Consider the following 20555-nt stretch of genomic DNA (forward strand, 5'->3'; position numbering starts at 1 on the left):
AAGCTCTGGAATTCCCTTCCTAAACCTCTCCATCTCTCTCTCCCCTCCTTTAAGATGTTCCAAAAAACCTATCCTTTTGACCCAGTGTTTCGTCCCCTGTCCTAATATCTCTATATGTGGCCCAGCGTCAAATTCTGTCTGACACTGTTTCACGGGAGTATTATGAGACAAAAAAATTTGACACATAAGGAGAAATTAGGGCAGGTGACCAAAAGCTTGGCCAAAGAGGTAGGTTTTAAGGAGCGTCTTATAGTAGGAGAGAGAGGTAGAGAGGCGGAGAGCCAGGGAATTCCAGAGCTTGGGGCCCAGGCAACAGAAGGCCTTGGGAAGTTTTACTATGCTAAAGGTGCTATATAGATGAAAGGATAAACGATAAGGGGTAGGCCATTTAGGATCGAGATGAGGAGAAACTTCTTCACGCAGAGTTGTTAACCTGTGGAATTCTCTACCGCAGAGAGTTGTTGATGCCAGTGCGTTAGAAATATTCAAGAGGGAGTTAGATGTGGCTCTTACGGCTAAAGGGATCAAGGGGTATGGAGAGAAAGCAGGAAAGGGGTACTGAGGTGAATGATCAGCCATGATCTTATTGAATAGAGCTTGCACCATTAAAGGGGGGCGTCGCCTGTTGATTGCAGACACGGAGAGATTGCAGGCATTGCTCCGGTGATGTTCTGAGTGGCTCAGCCTGCGGGCGAGGCATGTCCCCACTCGCTGTATCACTTGAGAAAGTCTAAGTCAAGAGACTATTAACTGAAGGAATTAAATAGAGGCAACTCAGAGGTCATTCCACAAGGCCTTATTGTGTTGGGTCGGTAAGATATTCACCTTGGGCATCCCGTTGAATGTTAAGGGGAAGTGAACATAAGAACATAAGAATTAGGAACAGGAGTAGGCCATCTAGCCCCTCGAGCCTGCTCCGCCATTCAACAAGATCATGGCTGATCTGGCCGTGGACTCAGCTCCACTTACCCGCCCGCTCCCCATAACCCTTAATTCCCTTATTGGCTAAAAAGCTATCTATCTGTGATTTGAATACATTCAATGAGCTAGCCTCAACTGCTTCCTTGGGCAGAGAATTCCACAGATTCACAACCCTCTGGAGAAGAAATTCCTTCTCAACTCGGCTTTAAATTGGCTCCCCCATATTTTGAGGCAGTGCCCCCTAGTTCTAGTCTCCCCGACCAGTGGAAACAACCTCTCTGCCTCTATCTTGTCTATCACTTTCATTATTTTAAATGTTTCTATAAGATCACCCCTCATCCTTCTGAACTCCAACGAGTAAAGACCCAGTCTACTCAATCTATCATCATAAGGTAACCCCCTCATTTCCGGAATCAGCCTCGTGAATCGTCTCTGCATCCCCTCCAAAGCCAGTATATCCTTCCTTAAGTAAGGTGACCAAAACTGCACGCAGTACTCCAGGTGCGGCCTCACCAATACCCTGTACAGTTGCAGCAGGACCTCCCTGCTTTTGTACTCCATCCCTCTCGCAATGAAGGCCAACATTCCATTCGCCTTCCTGATTACCTGCTGCACCTGCAAACTAACTTTTTGGGATTCATGCACAAGGACCCCCAGGTCCCTCTGCACCGCAGCATGTTGTAATTTCTCCCCATTCAAATAATATTCCCTTTTACTGTTTTTTTCTCCAAGGTGGATGACCTCACATTTTCCGACATTGTATTCCATCTGCCAAACCTTAGCCCATTCGCTTAACCTATCTAAATCTCTTTGCAGCCTCTCTGTGTCCTCTACACAACCCGCTTTCCCACAATCTTAGTGTCATCTGCAAATTTTGTTACACTACACTCTGTCCCCTCTTCCAGGTCATCTATGTATATTGTAAACAGTTGTGGTCCCAGCACTGATCCCTGTGGCACACCACTAACCACTGATTTCCAACCCGAAAAGGGCCCATTTATCCCGACTCTCTGCTTTATGTTAGCTAGCCAATTCTCTATCCATGCTAATACATTTCCTCTGACTCCGCATGCCTTTATCTTCTGCAGTAACCTTTTGCTTGGCACCTTATCGAATTACTTTTGGAAATCTAAATACACCACATCCATCGGTACACCTCTATCCACCATGCTCGTTATATCCTCAAAGAATTCCAGTAAATTAGTTAAACATGGTTTCCCCTTCATGAATCCATGTTGCGTCTGCTTGATTGCACTATTCCTATCTAGATGTCCCGCTATTTCTTCCTTAATGATAGCTTCAAGCATTTTCCCCACTACAGATGTTAAACTAACCGGCCTATAGTTACCTGCCTTTTGACTGCCCCCTTTTTTAAACAGAGGTGTTACATTAGCTGCTTTCTAATCCGCTGGTGCCTCCCCAGAGTCCAGAGAATTTTGGTAGATTATAACGAATGCATCTGCTATAACTTCCGCCATCTCTTTTAATACCCTGGGGTACATTTCATCAGGACCAGGGGACTTGTCTACCTTGAGTCCCATTAGCCTGTCCAGCACTACCTCCCTAGTGATAGTGATTGTCTCAAGGTCCTCCCTTCCCACATTCCCGTGACCAGCAATTTTTGGCATGGTTTTTGTGTCTTCCACTGTGAAGACCGAAGCAAAATAATTGTTTAAGGTCTCAGCCATTTCCACATTTCCTATTATTAAATCCACCTTCTCATCTTCTAAGGGACCAACATTTATTTTAGTCACTCTTTTCCGTTTTATATATCGGTAAAAGCCTTTACTATCTGTTTTTATGTTTTGCGCAAGTTTACTTTCGTTATCTATCTTTCCTTTCTTTATTGCTTTCTTAGTCATTTTTTGCTGTCGTTTAAAATGTTCCCAGTGTTCCAGTTTCCCACTAACCTTGGCCACCCTATACGCATTGGTATAAGGTGGCCAAGTGGCCAAGTGGCTAGACTCTCCCTTGTTGGAGATGATCATTGCCAGTAAGGATGTTTCTGTTTGGGACTATTAATGGGCTAACTCCAGATATTGCAGTGATCGCATTTACAGATGTTTACAGCACTAGTGGATCTGCTCAGGTGCTGCTCATGTTTAAGTTGGACTATATGCTGTTTTGTACGGACAGGAGTTTTGCACCACGTAACGCACAATGGTTTGCAGCCATCTTCAGCCTGAAGTGCCGAATGGATGATCCATATTCGCCTCCTCCTGAGGTCCCCACCATTACAGAAGCCAGTTCGATTCATTCCACATGATATCAAGAAACGGCTGAGCACACTGGATACAGCAAAGGCTATGGGCCACAACAACATCCCGGCTGTTGTGCTGTAGACTTGTGTTCCAGAACTGGCCGCACCTCTAGCCAAGCTGTCCCAGTACAGCTACAACACTGGCATCTATCCGAGAATGCGGAAAACTGCCCAGGTATGTCCTGTCCACAAAAGGCAGGACAAATTCAATCCGGCCAATTACTACCCCAAAAGGCTACTCTCAATCATCAGCAAAATGATAGAAGGTGTCGCCGACAATGATATCCAATGGCAATTGCTCACCAATAACCTGCTCACCGATGCTCAGTTTGGGTTCTGCCAGGACCACTCAGCTCCAGACCTCATTACAGCCTTGGTCCAAACATGGACACAAGAGCTAAATTCCAGTGGTGAGGTGAGAGTGACTGCCCAAGACATCAAGACAGCATTTGACCGAGTGTGGCATCAAGGAGCACCTCCCAAACCCATGCCCGCTACCACCTAGGAGGACAAGGGCAGCAAGCGCATGGGAACACCATCACCTCTAAGTTTCCCTCCAAGTCACACATCATCCTGACTTGGAAATATATCGTCATTCCTTCATCGTGGCTGGGTCAAAATCCTGGAATTCCCTCCGTAACACATTCGTTTTCTATATCTACAACGGATCACTGACTCAATGGTGGATTCCCTGTCTCTGGGTCAGACGGGTTGGCGTTTGAGACCTCACTCCAGACACACAGCTGGCTCTGAATACTACACTGGCAGCCATCGAGGGGACTCGCCTCCAAGGAGTGTGGATCACCAGCAGCACCCCCCCCCCCCACCCCGCCCCCTGCCTCCCACCCCCACCATAGGGTAGGTGAGGGTCTTCAGCTTCGGACGGAGCCCACCTAAGGAATAAAAAGAACAAAGACTTGCATTTATATAGCGTCTTTCACGACCTCAGGATGTCCCAAAGTGATTTACAGCCAATGAAGTACTTCATTGTTGTAATATCAGAACCATTCCAGCAGCCAATTTGTGAAGCACAGGGGGATGTACTGGGGTGGTGAAAGGTGTGTTCTTTCTTTATAAAACTCGAAACCTCCCCACCTTATGAGACTCCAGCCTAAGAGTTAGTGGGTCAGGATGTTGGACACCTATGGAGGGGTTTGGAGCTTTCGGCCTGGGTTTTTATCTGTTTGTTTGCCTCTCCCAGGAGATCGCTTGACTCCGGTTGGGGTGGAGTGCAGAATGTTTCAGTGACGCAGTTGTGTGGGGCGGCCTGGTTGGCCGGGTGCCCTTTGTCTTTCCGCCATTGTTCATAGGTTTATACGTAACCTTCAGGACTACTGAGGGAATGATCAGCCATGATCTTATTGAATGGTGGTGCAGGCTCGAAGGGCCGAATGGCCTACTCCTGCGCCTATTTTCTATGTTTCTATGTTAGGGCTGCTGACCGAGGGCCGTGGGGCTCTTTGTCGGCCGGCGCGAACACGATGGGCCGAAATGGCCTCCTTCTGCGCTGTAAATTTCTATGTTTCAGGAGGGTTTGGGCATGGGTCAGGTCACCTTGGCTTGTGCAGCTGCATTGCTGCTTCTGGAGCCCCCTCATCCCCTTGCGAATGCAATAAGCCAACTCTCGCCCGGACTACGGGGGAGTGGGACTAAACTGGACAGCTCTCTCAAAAAGCCGGCACAGGCACGGTGGGCCAAATGGCCTCCCATCTGTGCTGGAAGATTCTATAAATAAAGCACATGGGCAGGGAAAGTATTCTCCCCAGGAGGGTTTACTGGAGTTTGGCTGGGCTTTGCAGTACGTTTGCACTGCAGTTTGTTCACCAACAATGCGATGAAGCCCGTCAGTCTAACGTGTGAAAACAGGAACATTCTGGAGTGGCTTTCGTTTGATTTCCCATGTGGAGACTGGCCAGCATGCCGCCTCTGCCAAGGGTGATTGTTCCCGTCAATGTTATTCTGGAAAAAGCACGAAAGGATCGAGACAACAATGGATTTGTCGGCACAGTGGGGGCCAGGCCAGTAAATAACTCTTTTTTAACAGGCGTCGCAGGCCAGGCAGTTTCGGGACTGGGTTTCCGAGCCAGGCTGACAAGAGTGTGGGCTCGCATAGAGGAAAAAGGAGTTGTCCTTCTTCTCCTTGTTGCTCGCGGCTTCTGCCGTCTGTGTAACTCCTGCGCTGAAACTCGGCCGTGATCACTCCCCGTGCACAAAGTGCCGACGATGCTGGCTGCCAACCAATCGCAGAGTGCTCGCTGACCTGTGTGTTGTGTGTGTTGTCTGTGTTCCTTTGAAGCTTTAGACTGCGGGCACGAGAGCTGCAGATTTCCTGTGGATTCCTGCAGCTGTTCACACTGAGTCAGGTGGCGGGAGAGGGAGTTTTAATTTTGCCGACTCTCGGTCAGGTCGCTGCAGGATGCGTGCCGAGTGGTGAAACGAAGGAACCATCTCGGCCCTCGTTCCTTTATAGAGATACCTTGCCGGGTTTACAGAGGCAGCAGGAGGAGGAGACAGCGAGGCATACTGTCCAAGGTGAGGTCTGGTTGTATTACTGGTGCCTGAGGCTGCTCATTTGCAATTGTCGCAGTCAAGGGTTAAGTAGAAAGGGGTGGGCGGGGAAGGAAACAGTAAACAAACACAGAGCATCTATCGCAGTGGGATGATATTGTGGTTCTCAGGGGTGGAAGTGTCAAGAGTAGATGGGGAGGGGGAAGAATACCCCCTTGTGCTGTACAGCAATTGCTGCAGAAACACATCTGCGATTTTCCCTGTACCTAGCTCTGCAATCAAGTCTTGCCTTGAGGTTGTTGATTTGGGTTTGTGCTATTCTGTCCGACCTTTGATACTGAGTGTTGATGCTATCAGTGGGATTCTGGTTCAAAGTTGTTAAACGGAAGAAGCTAAATGAGCATTAGCTGAGATAGGGTCATAAGCCCAGGGATAGTTCAGCATTAATTGTCAAGTCAGCTCTTTCACACTTTTGGCCTCAGTCAGCCACTCTCAAACTGTGATCAGACAGCCTTCACTGTTTTAGACAAAAATATTTTAATAAATCAACTTCAATAGACAGAAGAGAAATGTTCATTTTAACCACAGTTCTGCAGAAACATTACAACAGTGACTACAATTCAAAAGTACTTTGTTAGCTGTAAAGCGCTTTGGGATGTGAAAGGTGTATATAAATGCAAGTCTTTGCTGGTTGGTTTGACACATTAGATATTTATGGAGCCTCTAACAGTGAACTCCTCGTTTTATTCTGTCAATAAATCCCCAATACGAAAGCAAAACCCGTTTGATTAAAATTTTTGAGGGGTCTGCCTTTTCTGAGGAATGAATATATCTGTGTCTGCAAAGAGAAGTTGGTAAGATTTTGTGGCATGTATGAAGCCGCCAGTTTTGCCTTTGTAAATCTATGAGAAGTGCTCTTGGCTGCACTGCCCTTACACCCTTGGAACCTGGGTTTAACTGCAGCCCAGCCCGAGGGAATACACGGTTAGGGGACACACGTAAGGAAAGGAAGAAGGAAAGAAAGAAAGCAAGAAAGAAAGCAAGCCATTGAAATGCCTTTTGGAATGTAGTCACTGTTGTAATGTAGGAAACACCGCATCCAATTTGCGCACAGCAAGCTCCTACAAACAGCAATGTGATAATGACCAGATAATCTGTTTTGTAGTGATGTCGATTGAGGAATAAATATTGTATGTGAGGAATATGAAGTGTGGCGAATGTTTGTGGCGGAGGAACGGCAAAAGATCATGGCGGAGGTGCGGCAAATGAGAGTACGGGCCCAGAAGAGCCAAGGGCCCAGGGGCAGCACGGACCAGCCCACACTGCGATATGTGTGCGCACTAGGTCCGTGCAGCAGAGCAGGTCTCCAGTCGTCCTGGTTAACCCTTGTCACTGGATAAAGACCAAGCTCTGTCAAGCCCGTGCGGTGACTGATGTTCAATGGTCACCACATGTTAAAAAAATCCACACACAGACATCTTCCACCCCCTCAATTGGAGTTCAGGACTGGAACATCGGGTCCTTCATTGAAACATCTGGGAATTCATGTGGAAGCAAGTCATCCTCGTTCGAGGGACCGCCTATGATGACAATGTGATATTGGCCAGGACACCGGGGATAACTCCCTGCTCTTCTTTGGATCGTACCATGGGATCTTCTACGTCCACCTGAGAAGTTAGTCAGAGAGAGGGATAACTCCATGCTCTGGAACTCAATGGCTCCTGCACTGCTATGACCAAGGAAATGCCATCTGTGGAACGTAAGAGCCAGGGTTGAGTGTGGAGATGGATCGATATCACAGAGTTTTGCTGTATAATCTTTGAGGATCAAGAAGAAATGCTGCAGCATTTACATCCATGGAATTAAATGGATCGAGTAGATGCCCTTGGTCTGCGGAAGGAATGGGCTTGATGCATCGGATATTGCGCGTTTCCTGTTTTCCCAGAGAGAAGTGAGCCTCTGAGATACATTAAGAACTTAAGAACATAAGAAATAGGAGCGGGAGTACGCCATAAGGCCCCTCGAGCCTGCTGATCACTTGCTGTACCTGCACACTATCCTTTTGTGTTTCATGTACAAGTACCCCCAGGTCCCGCTGTACTGCGGCACTTTGCAAGCTTTCTCCATTTAAGTAATAACTTGCTCTTTGATTTTTTTTCTGCCAAAGTGCATGACCTCACACTTTCCAACATTATACTCCATCTGCCAAATTTTTGCCCACTCACTTAACCTGTCTATGTTCCATTGCAGATTTGCGTTAGGTTTGGAGACCGGCAGAACTCGCCTAGCGGTTCTTTGCGACCTCCCATCTAGGCTCTTTCGTGAAGGATAGCCAATTGGTGATGTGTTGGGGGACCCTCTCGGACCATCACCCAGCTAAAGCTTGAAATTTCCCACTCTCTTCCCCCTGCCATTGGCAGGCGCACCTTCAGCTACCAAGGCCCCAAGCCTCTGAAATTCCCTCTGTAAATCTCTCTGCCTCCCTACCTCTCTCTCTGTGCTTCTTTAAGATGCTCCTTTAAACCTACCTCTTTGACCAGGCTTTTGGTCATCTCCTTATGCAGCTCGGTGTCACATTCTGTCCGATAACTCTCCCGTGAAGCCCTCCGACAGACAGCAGCCAGTTCCAGGGCTTTCATCTCAGCAAAATTGGTCGATTCGTCGATCGTCAGTGCGGGTTTCGGAAGCACTCTCTCTGTATATGTATGGATGAGAATTGTTCTGAGCTCTTTCATGCCTGCACCACTTCTCACGGTCATTTATTGGTTACACCGGCCAACGGGTCCACCGTAAACGATAGCCGACTGTGCCTGTCTCTTTATAGCAGAGATTCTCAAAATGTCCTGTAAGTGCAAACTAGGCTGTTAGTTGCAGGGACTGTGCTAAGGATTGATGTCATCATCATCATAGGCAGTCCCTCGAAATCGAGGAAGACTTGCTTCCACTCTGAAAGTGAGTTCCTAGGTGACTGTGCAGTCCAATACGGAATTACAGTCTCTGTCACAGGTGGGAATTAGAGTCTCTGTCATTGAAGGAAAGGTTGGTTGGGGAGTCTGGTTTGCCGCACGCTCCTTCCGCTGCCTGTGCTTGTTTTCTGCATGCTCTCGGCAACGAGACTCGAAGTGCTCAGCACCCTCCCAGATTGATGACCCACCTTGGAGGCTGGGTCATTGAATATATTTAAGGCAGAGATAGACAGATCTTTGAGTGATAAGGGAATAAAGAGTTATAGGGAGCGGGCAGGGAAGTAGAGCTGAGTCCATGATCAGATCAGCCATGATCTTATTAAATGGCGGAACAGGCTCGAGGGGCTAAATGGCCTACTCCTGCTCCTATTTCTTATTTTCTTATGTTCTTAATGAGAGGTGATTTTATTGAAACAAATAAGATTCTGAGGGGGCTTGATGGGGTAGATGCTGAGAGGATGATTCCCCGCGTGGGGGAATCTAGAACTAGGGGGCACAGTTTCAAAATAAGGGGTCACCCATTTAAGACGGAGATGAGGAGAAATTTCTTCTCTCAGAGGGTCGCGAATCTTTGGAATTCTCTGCCCCAGAGAGCTGTGGAGGCTGGGTCATTGAATATATTCAATGCAGAGATAGACAGATTCCTGAACCACAGGGGAGTCAAGGGTTATGGGGAGTGGGCAGGGAAGTGGAGTTGAGACCAAGATCAGATCAGCCATGATCTTATTGAATGGCAGAGCAGGCTCGAGGGGCCGAATGGCCTACACCTGCTCCTATTTCTTATGTTTTTATGTTCTTATGTTGACTTTCCTGTGTGGTACCTTAATGCAGTGAAAGAATTGGCTGCCACTTAGACAAATAGTGTTTGTGTTACAAATTTCATTGCTGACTGTGCTAAAACACGTTCTTAACACTTTTAGCATTGGATGATTGAACACTCTTCATTCTCTGTTGACTCCCTCCCACCCTTGGCTTGTGAATATTTCAGGTATTTTATCCAGCATTGCTTTGTTTGGAGGGCAGAGGATGGCACAAGTCCAGAGAAGATGTTTCCACTTGTGGGGGAAGATGAGAATTAGGGGCCATAAATATACAACAGTCACCAATCAACCCAATTGGGAAATTCAGGAGAAACTTCTTCACTCAGAGAGTGCTTAGAATGTGGAACTTGCTACCACAGAGAGTGGTTGAAGCGAACTGCATAGATGCATTTACAGGGAAGCTGGATAAACACATAGGGGAGAAAGGAATAGAAGGATATGCTGTTAGGGTGAGATGAAGAGGGGTGGATGCAGGCTCTTGTGGATGATACGAACATAAGAACATAGGAAATAGGAGCAGGAGTAGGCTATTTGGCCCCTCGAGCCTGCTCTGCCATTGAATGAGATCACGGCTGATCTTTGATCTCAACTCCACTTGCCTGCACTATCCCTTGATTCCCTTAATATCCAAAAATCTATCGATCTCTGTTGTGAATATACTCAACGACTGAGCTTCCACGGCCCTCTGGGGTAGTGAATTCCAAGATTCACCACCCTCTGAGTGAAGAAATTTATGCATAAACACCGGCATCGACCAGTTGGGCCGAATACCTGGTTTCAATGCTGTAGACTCCATGTAATTACGTAACGCTGTGTAAGATTAGTCCTGGATCTGCCTCTCCCATGGCTCTGGGATGGGTGGAGTGGAGTTTAATTACCGCACCCGGAATCTAATCACCAGATTAAAAAGGTAAGTGATCAACATTCTTGGTGAGTCAATCACATCACGTCAGGCGGCAATGGGACCACCTGTTGTGATTTGCGGTTCCTTAAACACCTCCTTTGTACAAAATCTTCTCTAGGTTTCTATTCTATTACCATCTTTAAAGCTGTAATCTCTTAACACCTGCAGGCTAAAGGTTAGTCATTGAACCTGGTGGTATGGAGAGTGCAGAACAATATGGGCTTTTTAATACTGTTCCTGACAGTTTTTAAATGGCGGAGCAGCAGGCCAGTTTAGAAATGCTTTCCTCTTGAAAGATTTTGTCTGCGCCTGATTCTGTCATTTTTTTTTTAAATGTATTCATTCACAGGATGTGGGCATCACTGGCAAGGCCAGTATTTATTGCCCATCCCTAATTGTCCTTAGCTGAGTGTCTCGCTGGGCCATTTCAGAGGGGCTGTTAAGAGTCAACCACATTGCTGTGGGTCTGGAGTCACATATAGGCCAGACCAGGTAAGGGCAGCAGATTTCCTTCCCTAAAGGACATTTGTGAACCAGATGGGAATTTTCGACGATCCAATAGTTTCATGGTCACCATTTACTAGCTTTCACTAGCTTTTTAATTACAGATTTATTTAATTAACTGAATTTAAATTCCCCAGCTGCCATGGTGGCATTAGAGCTTGCGTCTCCCAGATCATTAGCCCAGGCTTCTGGATTACTCATCCTGGAACTTAACCACTATGCTACCGTACTCTATGTGATACATCCTCCAGGAATAGTCAACCAGAGTTGGCATCTCTAGTTGGTGCTGAGCAGGTTGTATTTTGAGGAGACTGGAAGAGAACAGACACGTTCTCTACCTTCTGACGTCCTTTATTTTTATTTTGGTGCTGTGAGGTATGTACCCGAGGGAGCACTGCACTGTTGGAGGTACCGTCTTTCGGATGAGACATTAAACCGAGGGCCCGTCTGCTCTCTCAGCTCGACGTAAACGATACCATGGCACTATTTCGAAGAAGAGCAGGGGAGTTCTCCCCGATGTCCTGGCCAATATTTATCCCTCCCTCAATCAACATAACAAAAAAAACAGATTATCTGGGTCATTGTCACTGTGGTGCTGTTTGCGGAAGCTTGCTGTGCACAAATTGGCTGCCACGTTTCCCACATTACAACAGTGACCACACTCCAAAAAGTACTTCAAGTATTGGCTGTAAAGCACTTCAATTTGTCCGGTAGTCGTGAATGGCGCTATATAAATGCAAGTCTTTCCTGGCTGCTCCCAGCAGTGTTCTGGAGATTAAGCTTCAATTCCTGGAGAGTCCAGGCCAATCCTGGCGGGTTGGCGCCCCAACCCTGGGCCATAAACACTTCCTTGCAAAGCAGAAGGCCATGAAATTCCTCTGTTGATTAAAAACGGGACAATGTCTGCGTTCTCTCTGCAATTAATGAGCGGATAATGGAATTGCAGGAACACACAGCTTTGATTTCTGAGAACGCAGTTTTGCTCGCAAGGCGCAAATTACAGAAACGGGCAGGCATTCTCCTGGTTTTCATTAGAAGAGGAATTTCAATCCCCTCAGATGTCTTCATTGGAGCAGACACATAAAACTGCTTACATTTTTACAACTTTGCTTCGTGTTAATGTATTTTTGTGCTTGTCAAGCAAGGTGAGGGCTGCCAGTGATGGGTAAATCAGACATCTGGTCTCACAACACTGTGTCATCTAAATGAGAGCATTTCTATGCCTACATCATTGAGTTTAGAATCATAGAATCTTACACCACACTTGGAGACCATTTGGCCCACCGTGTCTGTGCCGGCTCTTTGAAAGAGCTATTCAATTAGTCCCGCAACCCCTGCTCTTTGGAATTCTCTACCCCAGAGGGCTGTGGAGACTCAGACGTTTATATTCAAAGCTGAGATCGGTAGATTTTTGGACTCTAAGGGAATGTGGGACTAGTGTGGGAAAGTGGAGTTGAGGTAGATCAGCCATGATCTTCTTGGATGGAGGACTAGGCTCAAAGGGCTGAATGGCCTACTCCTGCTCCTATTTCTTATGATCTTATGCTCTTTCCCCAAGGCCCTGCAATTTGTTTTTTTTCAAGTATATACCCAATTCCGTTTTGAAAGTTACTTCCTCCACCCTTTCAAGTGGCACATTCCAGATCATAACAACTCGCTGCGCAAAACCCAACCGAGCCAGAGATGACATAACACTCCTTCCTTGTGAACTGTTTTACATACAATTGGTGAAATATCAATTTTAAAAAAATTCAATTTGGTCAAAGAGGTAGGTTTTAAAGAGCACCTTACAGGAGGAGAGAGAGGTAGAGAGGCAGAGAGGTTTAGGCAGGGAGTTCCAGAGTTCAGGGCCCAGGCAGCTGAAGGCACGGCCACCGATGGTGGGGCAATTGAAATCGGGGATGCTCACGAGGCCAGAATTGGAGGAGCGAGATATCTCGCGGGGTTGCCCGTGTCCTAACTCGCACCAAGTCCCGTTCACCCATCACCCCTGTGCTCGCCGACCTACTCCCCTGTGCACCCCTGTGCTCCTGGTTAAGCAACGCCTCGATCTCAAAAATCTCATCCCTGTTTTCAATTTCTCCATGGCCTCGCCCCTCTTGAGCTCTGTAATTTCCTCCAGCCCCATAACCCCCCCTGAGATGTCTGCACATCTCTAATTCTGCCTAAACCTCTCAGCCTCTCTACCTCTCTTTCCTCCTTAAAGACGCTCCTTAAAACCTACCTCTTTGACCAAGCACTGCCCTAATTTCTCCTTATGTGGCTCGGTGTCAAATTGTTTGTCTCATAATACTCCTGTGAAGCGCCTTGGGAGGTCTCACTGCGTTAGAGGTGCTATATAAATACAAGTTGTTGTTGTAGTAGGGCTGGTGGCGGTTACAGAGATTTACTAGACAAAGGAACATTGGTGTCATGCAGAATTCTCTCTTGTTTAGAGTTGGATTTCAGGCAACTGGCTGAGCAACCCCTCCCCGCAAAAAAATGTGGAATATTGTGATTAAAATCATTAAGAGCGTTAAACCCTGGCACCCGCTCCTAGTCTGCAACTATTAGGCGACTAATAGTATTGCTCTACTCTGCATTTTGGCATGTCTATTACCTAATCGGCCCTTTCTTCCTGCACGATGACATCAATCGGAATCAGTCCCACTCATTTTAATTATCATCCAGTTCTTTTGAAGGAACCGACCAGATGAGTTGGCTTTAGTTACACAGCTCAACTCTCATTAACATAAAGTGCATTTGCATCTCGTTAATATGCAGAAGGGTGTGGCTTGAGGAGAAAGCTGCCAGGCTCTGTCAAGTTAAAGAAGGGCAGGTGAAAGACTGCGGAGTTTATTTTCTTGCTGGGATTTGCACCTGACATCATAAAGGTTGTGGAGTGAATCAGTTGTGCCTTCTCCTTGCCCTTTCAACGAGCTGCCTAGACTCGGGCACGGTATTGATATTGCTTCAAAGCCACTTGTCACAGTTTGGCTGCAGGTATCTGAAGTTTTTTTTTTAGAAAAAAGAGAGAGGGAAATAACAACCTCTATTTCTATTCGGCCAAATCCACAGGTGGTTCTGTGAGGGGGAAGAGCTGGAAAACTCCCCGGACGTCCAGATATTCCAGGATGGTGACCTCTATACTTTAGCCATCGCCGAAGCTTTCGAGGACGACACGGGTCGGTACACTTGCACAGCCACCAACTGCTTTGGATCGGACACCACATCTGCTGAGGTCTATATTGAAGGTAGGTGGACAACATTAATTTTATTAAAAGTCGCTATTGGCTGCTCTCCTCTATGGCTTCGTTCGCGAGTGGCTCGGGATCTTTTTCTATATATTCTTTCCTGGGATGTGTGCATCGCTGGCAAGGCCGGCATTTATTGCCCATTCCTAATGGCCACTGAGAAGGTGGTGGTGAGCCGCCTTCTTGAACCGCTGCCAGTCCGTGCGATGAAGGTGCTCCCACGGTGCTGTTAGGGAGGGAGTTCCAGGATTTTGACCCAACGACGACGAAGGAACGGCGATATATTTCCAAGCCAGGATGGTGTGTGGCTTGGAGGGGAATATAGAGGTGATGGTGTTCCCATGCACCTGCTGCCCTTGTACTTCTAGGTGACAGAGGTCGCGGGTTTGGCAGGTGCTGCCAAAGAAGCCTTGGCGAGTCGGTGCAGTGCATCTTGTAGATGGTACACACTGCAGCCATGGTGTGCCGCTGGTGGAGGGAGTGAATGTTGAAGGTGATTGATGGGGTGCCAATCAAGCGGGCTGCTTTGTCCCGCCTGGTATCGAGTAATCCATCACATTCCTGACTGGGTCCGATCTGATCTCCTGATCTGATGGGTGGTTGCTCAGGTGCTGCTGTGTTTGAGGTGGCCTGCTCCTTGAAGAGCAGGGGAGTTATCCCCGATGTCCTGGCCAATATTTATCCCTCAATCTACATAACAAAAAAACAGATTATCTGATCATTATCACATTGCTGTTTGTGGGAGCTTGCTGTGCACAAATTGGCTGCCGCGTTTCCCACATTACAACAGTGACAACACTTCAAAAGTACTTCATTGGCTGTAAAGTGCTTTGAGATGTCTGGTGGTTGTGAAAGGCGCTATAGAAATGCAGGTTCTTTCTTTGTTCCTTTTAATCCTTTCAAAGAGTGACCGAAATTTCTAGTCCCTACTGTAGACAGTAGTAGTGTTAAAGGATTCTCTGCACACACATTGTGTTTACAGTCATCAAACTCCATCAGTCATAACGTCACTGTGAGCTATGCAAACAGGTTTGTGCTGAATCAAAAGTAGTTGCGTGTCTGACCTTTCGACTTGCGATGTGGTTCCCATAATTTTGGGTTTACCTCAGATACTATCTCGATACACTTGACAGATTGAATTATAATGTGGCGGTAACGAGTCACTCTCTCCTCCTCAGGGCGGTGATACATGCTATGATGTGGTGGTTCAGCTGCTGGCACCACCTCTGGTACCTGTTCCAACTGATCAAAGGGTGCCTTTTATTTGTGTGCATTTTTCACATGTCGTGATCACTTGTTTTGCACATAGCACCGATTCCCATGCCAGGGTGCCAAGAGGGGGCCATGATGAAAGGGTGGCTGGGTGAGGGGGAGAGAACATTATATAACATGAGGACCTGAGTCCATAATCAGATCAGCCATGATCGTATGAAATGGCGGAGCAGACTCGAGGGGTCGTATGGCCTACACCTTATTAACAGCATCAGCTTTCTGCCATTTCCCTCTTTGTTAATGCAAGTTGTTGTCATAAGTTATGTAGCACCTTTAATCTAGGAAAATGACCAAGGGGCTTAACAGGTGCGTTATCAAACAAAATCAGGAAAGATTGGACAGGCTGAAGTTCTTTTCTTTGGAACAGAGGAGGCTGAGGGGAGACCTGATTGAGGTGTATACAATTATGAGGGGCCTGGATAGTGTAGCTAGGAAGGACCTTTTTCCCTTAACAGAGGGGTCAACAGCCAGGGGGCATAGATTTAAAGTAATTGGCAGGAGGTTTAGAGGGGATTTGAGGAGAGATTTTTTTTTACCCAGAGGGTGGTGGGGGTCTGGAACTCACTGCCTGAAAGGGTGATAGAGGCAGAAACCCTCACCACATTTAAAGAGTAGAATCATAGAAATTTACAGCACGGACAGAGGCCATTTCGGCCCATCGTGTCCGCGCCGGCCGACCAAGAGCTACCCAGCCTAATCCCAATTTCCAGTTCTTGGTCCGTAGCCCCGTCCCAAGTACTTGGATTTGCACTTGAAATGCCATAACCTACAAAGCTTATGGACCAAGAACTGAAGGTGGGATTAGGCTGGATAGCTCTTTGTCGGCCGGTATGGCCACGATGGGCCGAATGGCCTCCTTCTGTGCTATAAATTTCTATGATTCTATGAAAATTTGATACTGAGCTCTATAGGGAGATATTAGGACAGGTGACCAAATATTATTTGTATTTCTGTCGGAACATAGGAACAGGAGAAGGACGCTTAGCCCCTCGAGAATGTTCTGCCATTCAATTAGATTGTGGCTGATCTGTATCTTATCTCCATTTACCCGCCTTCAGTCCATAACCCTTAATAAACTTTCCGAACAAAATTCTATCGATTTCAGTTTTGAAATCTTCAAAGCCTGAGCAGCTTTATGGGAGAGAGAGTTGTGGTCGGAAGCTCAGCTCGGGGTCAAGTATGACACCAAGGTTGTGAACAGCCTGGTTCAGCCTCAGACAGTTGACAGGGAGAGGGATGGACTCGGTGGCTAGGGAACAGAGTTTGTGGCAGGGACCCAAAGCAATGGCTTTGGTCTTCCTAATATTTAGCTGGAGGAAATTTCTGCTCATCCAGTACTGAATGTCCGACAAGCAATGTGACAAATTAGAAACAGTGGGGGAGTGAAGAAAGGTGGTGGTGAGGTAGTCATCATCATCATAGGCAGTCCCTCGTATCGAGGATGACTTGCTTTACGCCAAAATGGGATGCGTTCACAGGTGTTTCAATGAAGAAACTAATATCCCAGATCCCCAACTACATCTTGAAGGGGTGGAAGATGCCTGTGCGTGGATTTTTTTAACGTGTGGTAACCATTGCACATCAGCCACCACACGGGCTTGACAGAGCTAGGTCTTGGTCCATTGGCAAGGGTTAACCAAGACGACTGGAGACCAGCTCTGCTGCACGGGCCTAGTGCGCGCACATATCACAGTGTGGGCTGGGCCCGTGCTGCCCCTGGGCCCTCGCCTCTCCTGGGCCCCGAACTCACGCCTCTCCTGGGTCCCGATCACGTTGCTCCACGATCTCTCGCCGCTCCTTCGCCCCGACCTCGCCGCTCCTGCTGTTCCTGCCCACGCTCCAATCAGCGACCTGGTCCTTGGTAACGTCCAATCCAGTCTCATTCTTCACAACCGTCGCTCTCCAGCACACACTGTACCTTGAAGGTGAGGTAGTCGGAGTACATGTGGAACCTGACGTTGTGTATTTGGACGATGTCGCCGAGGGGCAGCATGTAGATGAGAAGTAGAACTTCTAGAGGGTTTTTGGACTGATATCAAGACTTAGAGGGTTTTTGGACTGATATTAGGACTTACAGAGGGTTTTTGGACTGATATCGGGACTTACAGAGTGTTTCCGAACCGATATCAGGATGGCAGGATTAACATATGAGGAGAGACTGGATCAACTGGGCCTTTATACACTGGAGTTTAGAAGGATGAGAGGGGATCTCATACAAACATGTAAAATTCTGACGGGACTGGACAGGCTAGATGCAGGAATAATGTTCCTGATGTTGGGGAAGTCCAGAACCAGGGGACATAGTTTAAGGACAAGAGGTAAGCCATTTAGGACTGAGATGAGGAGAAATTTCTTCACTCAGAGAGTTGTTAACCTGTGGAATTCTCTACCGCAGAGAGTTGTTGATGCCAGTTCGTTGGATATATTCAAGAGGGAGTTAGATATGGCCCTTACGGCTAAAGGGATCAAGGGGTATGGAGAGAAAGCCGGAAAGGGGTACTGAGGGTGAATGATCAGCCATGATCTTATTGAATGGTGGTGCAGGCTCGAAGGGCCGAATGGCTTACTCCTGCACCTATTTTCTATGTTTCTGTGTTTCTATATTACAGAGGGTTCTCGGACCGATATCAGGACTTACAGAGAGACGCCAGTCCTAGGACCTGAATTGCATACAGAAACTTTGAGAACCACTTCTCCCTCACCATTTAGATTTTCTTCCACAGTCCCAGTGATGGTGTAAACTCACTCACACAATGCATTGAAACATTAAACTGTCTGCACCAAAGTATGATGTCAGCTTTGTGTGAATACAGGAAAACCTGTAATTAGGAAAAGTGGTTTGATGTGTTGCAGCATCCCAAAACAGAACCTGTAAACTTTCCCCCACTTACCTCGTTCATGTGTGCCCCGAGAGCTGCAATATTGCTTTAAACGCCCTGGAGGCAGTGAAAGTGCTTGCTTCTGTGTGAAAACAAATCATCTGTTCTACCATTGATAATCCTGCCATTGTTATATAATGGGCCAGAACATGCTGGAAATATAACAGCCTGTTAATGACGCGAGCTGTTACTAATGTGCAAATCGGCCAGTCAGTTCAAGGGATGAAAGGGAATTGGATAAGTACTCGAAGGAAAAAGATTTGCAGGGCTACAAAGAAAGGGCAGCAGAAGGGCTAGCTGAAGTGTGCTATGGGCTCAAAATTGGCCAGGAGTTGCTCCGTCGTTTTTGGAGCAACTTGATTTTTCTGGAGTATCTTAAAAATCCCCATTTTGCACATTCAATTTTTTAGTTCAATAGGGGGCGTTACCAGCCACCTATGCCTGTTTTGGCCATTTAGGCCACTTTGGCCAGCTAATAGTTACTCCAAACTAACTTAGCCCAGCGTATGTGGCCACTTGTGGCCGCTTGTGAAAACCCTTGCAGAGAGTTAAGAAATCAGCGCAGGTAGGTAAATCGGAGGCAAGCAGAACTTAATGACTTAACTAAAGAATGTGAATAGGATCAAACAGCTATACAGGACATCACATGACATGATAAACTTCGCAAAGTTAATTTACTATACAACAGAAGCATTCATGGAAGCTTAAACTACAAAAATAAAAGTAAAAGATAGTTGTATTAAATTGCTCTAATCTCACAACTAATTTAAACAACTATTTGTTTGCAATGATTATACTGGGCCAAAATTGAGCCCATATTATCTAAATAAAGTCTACTTCAATAACTAAGATATTCTCTCAGTGTTCCTCCGTCACTTATGTTCTTCTTTCACAATAGCACCAGGTGAATAGGCTTGACAAATGGTCACCGCTATTCACAAGAGACAAAACATATTTACATAAATTTTTCAAAATATCCAAATAAAAAATAGAAGTAATGAAGTCCTACCCTATCCTCGAAAAATTCAATCAGGTTAGTCAAACACAATTTTCCGTTAACAAATCTGTGCTGACTGTCCCTGATTAATCCTTGCCTTTCTAAATGTAGATTTATCCTTTCATTCAGTATTTTTTTCAATAACTTTCCCACTACTGAGTTTAGGCTGACAGGCCTGTAGTTACTCGGCCTATCCCTTTCTCCCTTCTTAAACAAGGGTACCAATCAGCAGTCTTCCAGCACCATGCCTGAATCCAAAGAGGACTGAAAAATGATGGTCAAGGCCTCTGCTATTTCCTCTTTTGCTTTACTCAACAACCTGGGGTGCATTTCATCCGGGCCTGGGGACTTATCCACTTTCAAAGCTGCTAAACCCCGTAATACTTCCTCTCTCACTGTTTATTTTATCCAAAATTTCTCACTCCTTCTCGATAGCAGTATCTGCATTGGCCCTTTCCTTTATAAAAACAGACGCAAAGTATTCATTAAGCACCATACCAACATCTTCCGCCTCCACACACAGATTACCCTCATGGTCTCTAATAGGTCCTACCCTTTCTTTAGTTATCCTCTTGCTCTTAATATATTTATAGAACATCTTTGGGTTTTCCTTGATTTTACTAGCCAAGAATTTTTCATGCTCTCTCTTAGCATTCCTAATATCCTTTTTAATTTCACCTCTGAACTTTCTATATTCCTCCAGAGATTCTATAGTATTTAGCTGTCGGTATATGGATAAGCATCCCTTGTTTTCTTTATCCTTGCCTGTAAGTTCCTAGACATCCAAGGGGGCTCTAGAATTGTTATTCCCACCCTTTTTCTTTAACGGCATATGTTTGGCCTACGCCTTCCGGATTGCCTCCTTGAATGCATCCCACTGTTCCGACACTGATTTACCTTCAAGTAGCTGTTTCCAGTCCACTGTGGCTTTTCCCCAATAAGGGACTTTTATTCCTGGCCTATCCTTGTCCTTATTCATAACTACCTTGAATCTGACTGAATTGTGATCACTAGTACCCAAGTGCTCTCCCACTGATACCCCTTCCACCTGCCCAGCTTCATTCCCCAAAACAAAATCCAGAACTGCCCCCTCCCATGATGGGCTTGTTACATACGGACTAAAAAAGTTCTCTTGAATGTATTTTAAGAATTCCGCACCCTCTATACCCTTCACACTATATTTGTCCCAATCAATATTAGGATAGTTGAAATCCCCTACTATTACTACCCTATGGTTTTTGGACTTCACAGAAATTTGCCTACATATTTGCTCTTCTATATCCCTCCCAC

The 20555-nt window shown here is 46.4% G+C and overlaps 1 protein-coding gene across 5 annotated transcripts in view; it reads left to right on the forward strand.

Annotated features, from left to right (window-relative positions):
* The window catches only part of palld (palladin, cytoskeletal associated protein), a 508296-nt gene that overhangs the window by 233210 nt on the left and 254531 nt on the right, over positions 1-20555 (forward strand). For all 5 annotated transcript variants that reach the window (XM_070877935.1, XM_070877956.1, XM_070877941.1 and 2 more), the window contains one exon: positions 13942-14117. In XM_070877935.1, coding sequence (XP_070734036.1) covers positions 13942-14117 — 176 coding nt within the window. The remainder of the gene's footprint in view (positions 1-13941; positions 14118-20555) is intronic.

Source organism: Pristiophorus japonicus, chromosome 1, assembly GCF_044704955.1.
Source record: "Pristiophorus japonicus isolate sPriJap1 chromosome 1, sPriJap1.hap1, whole genome shotgun sequence".
In the NCBI taxonomy this organism is placed as follows: Eukaryota; Metazoa; Chordata; class Chondrichthyes; family Pristiophoridae; genus Pristiophorus; species Pristiophorus japonicus.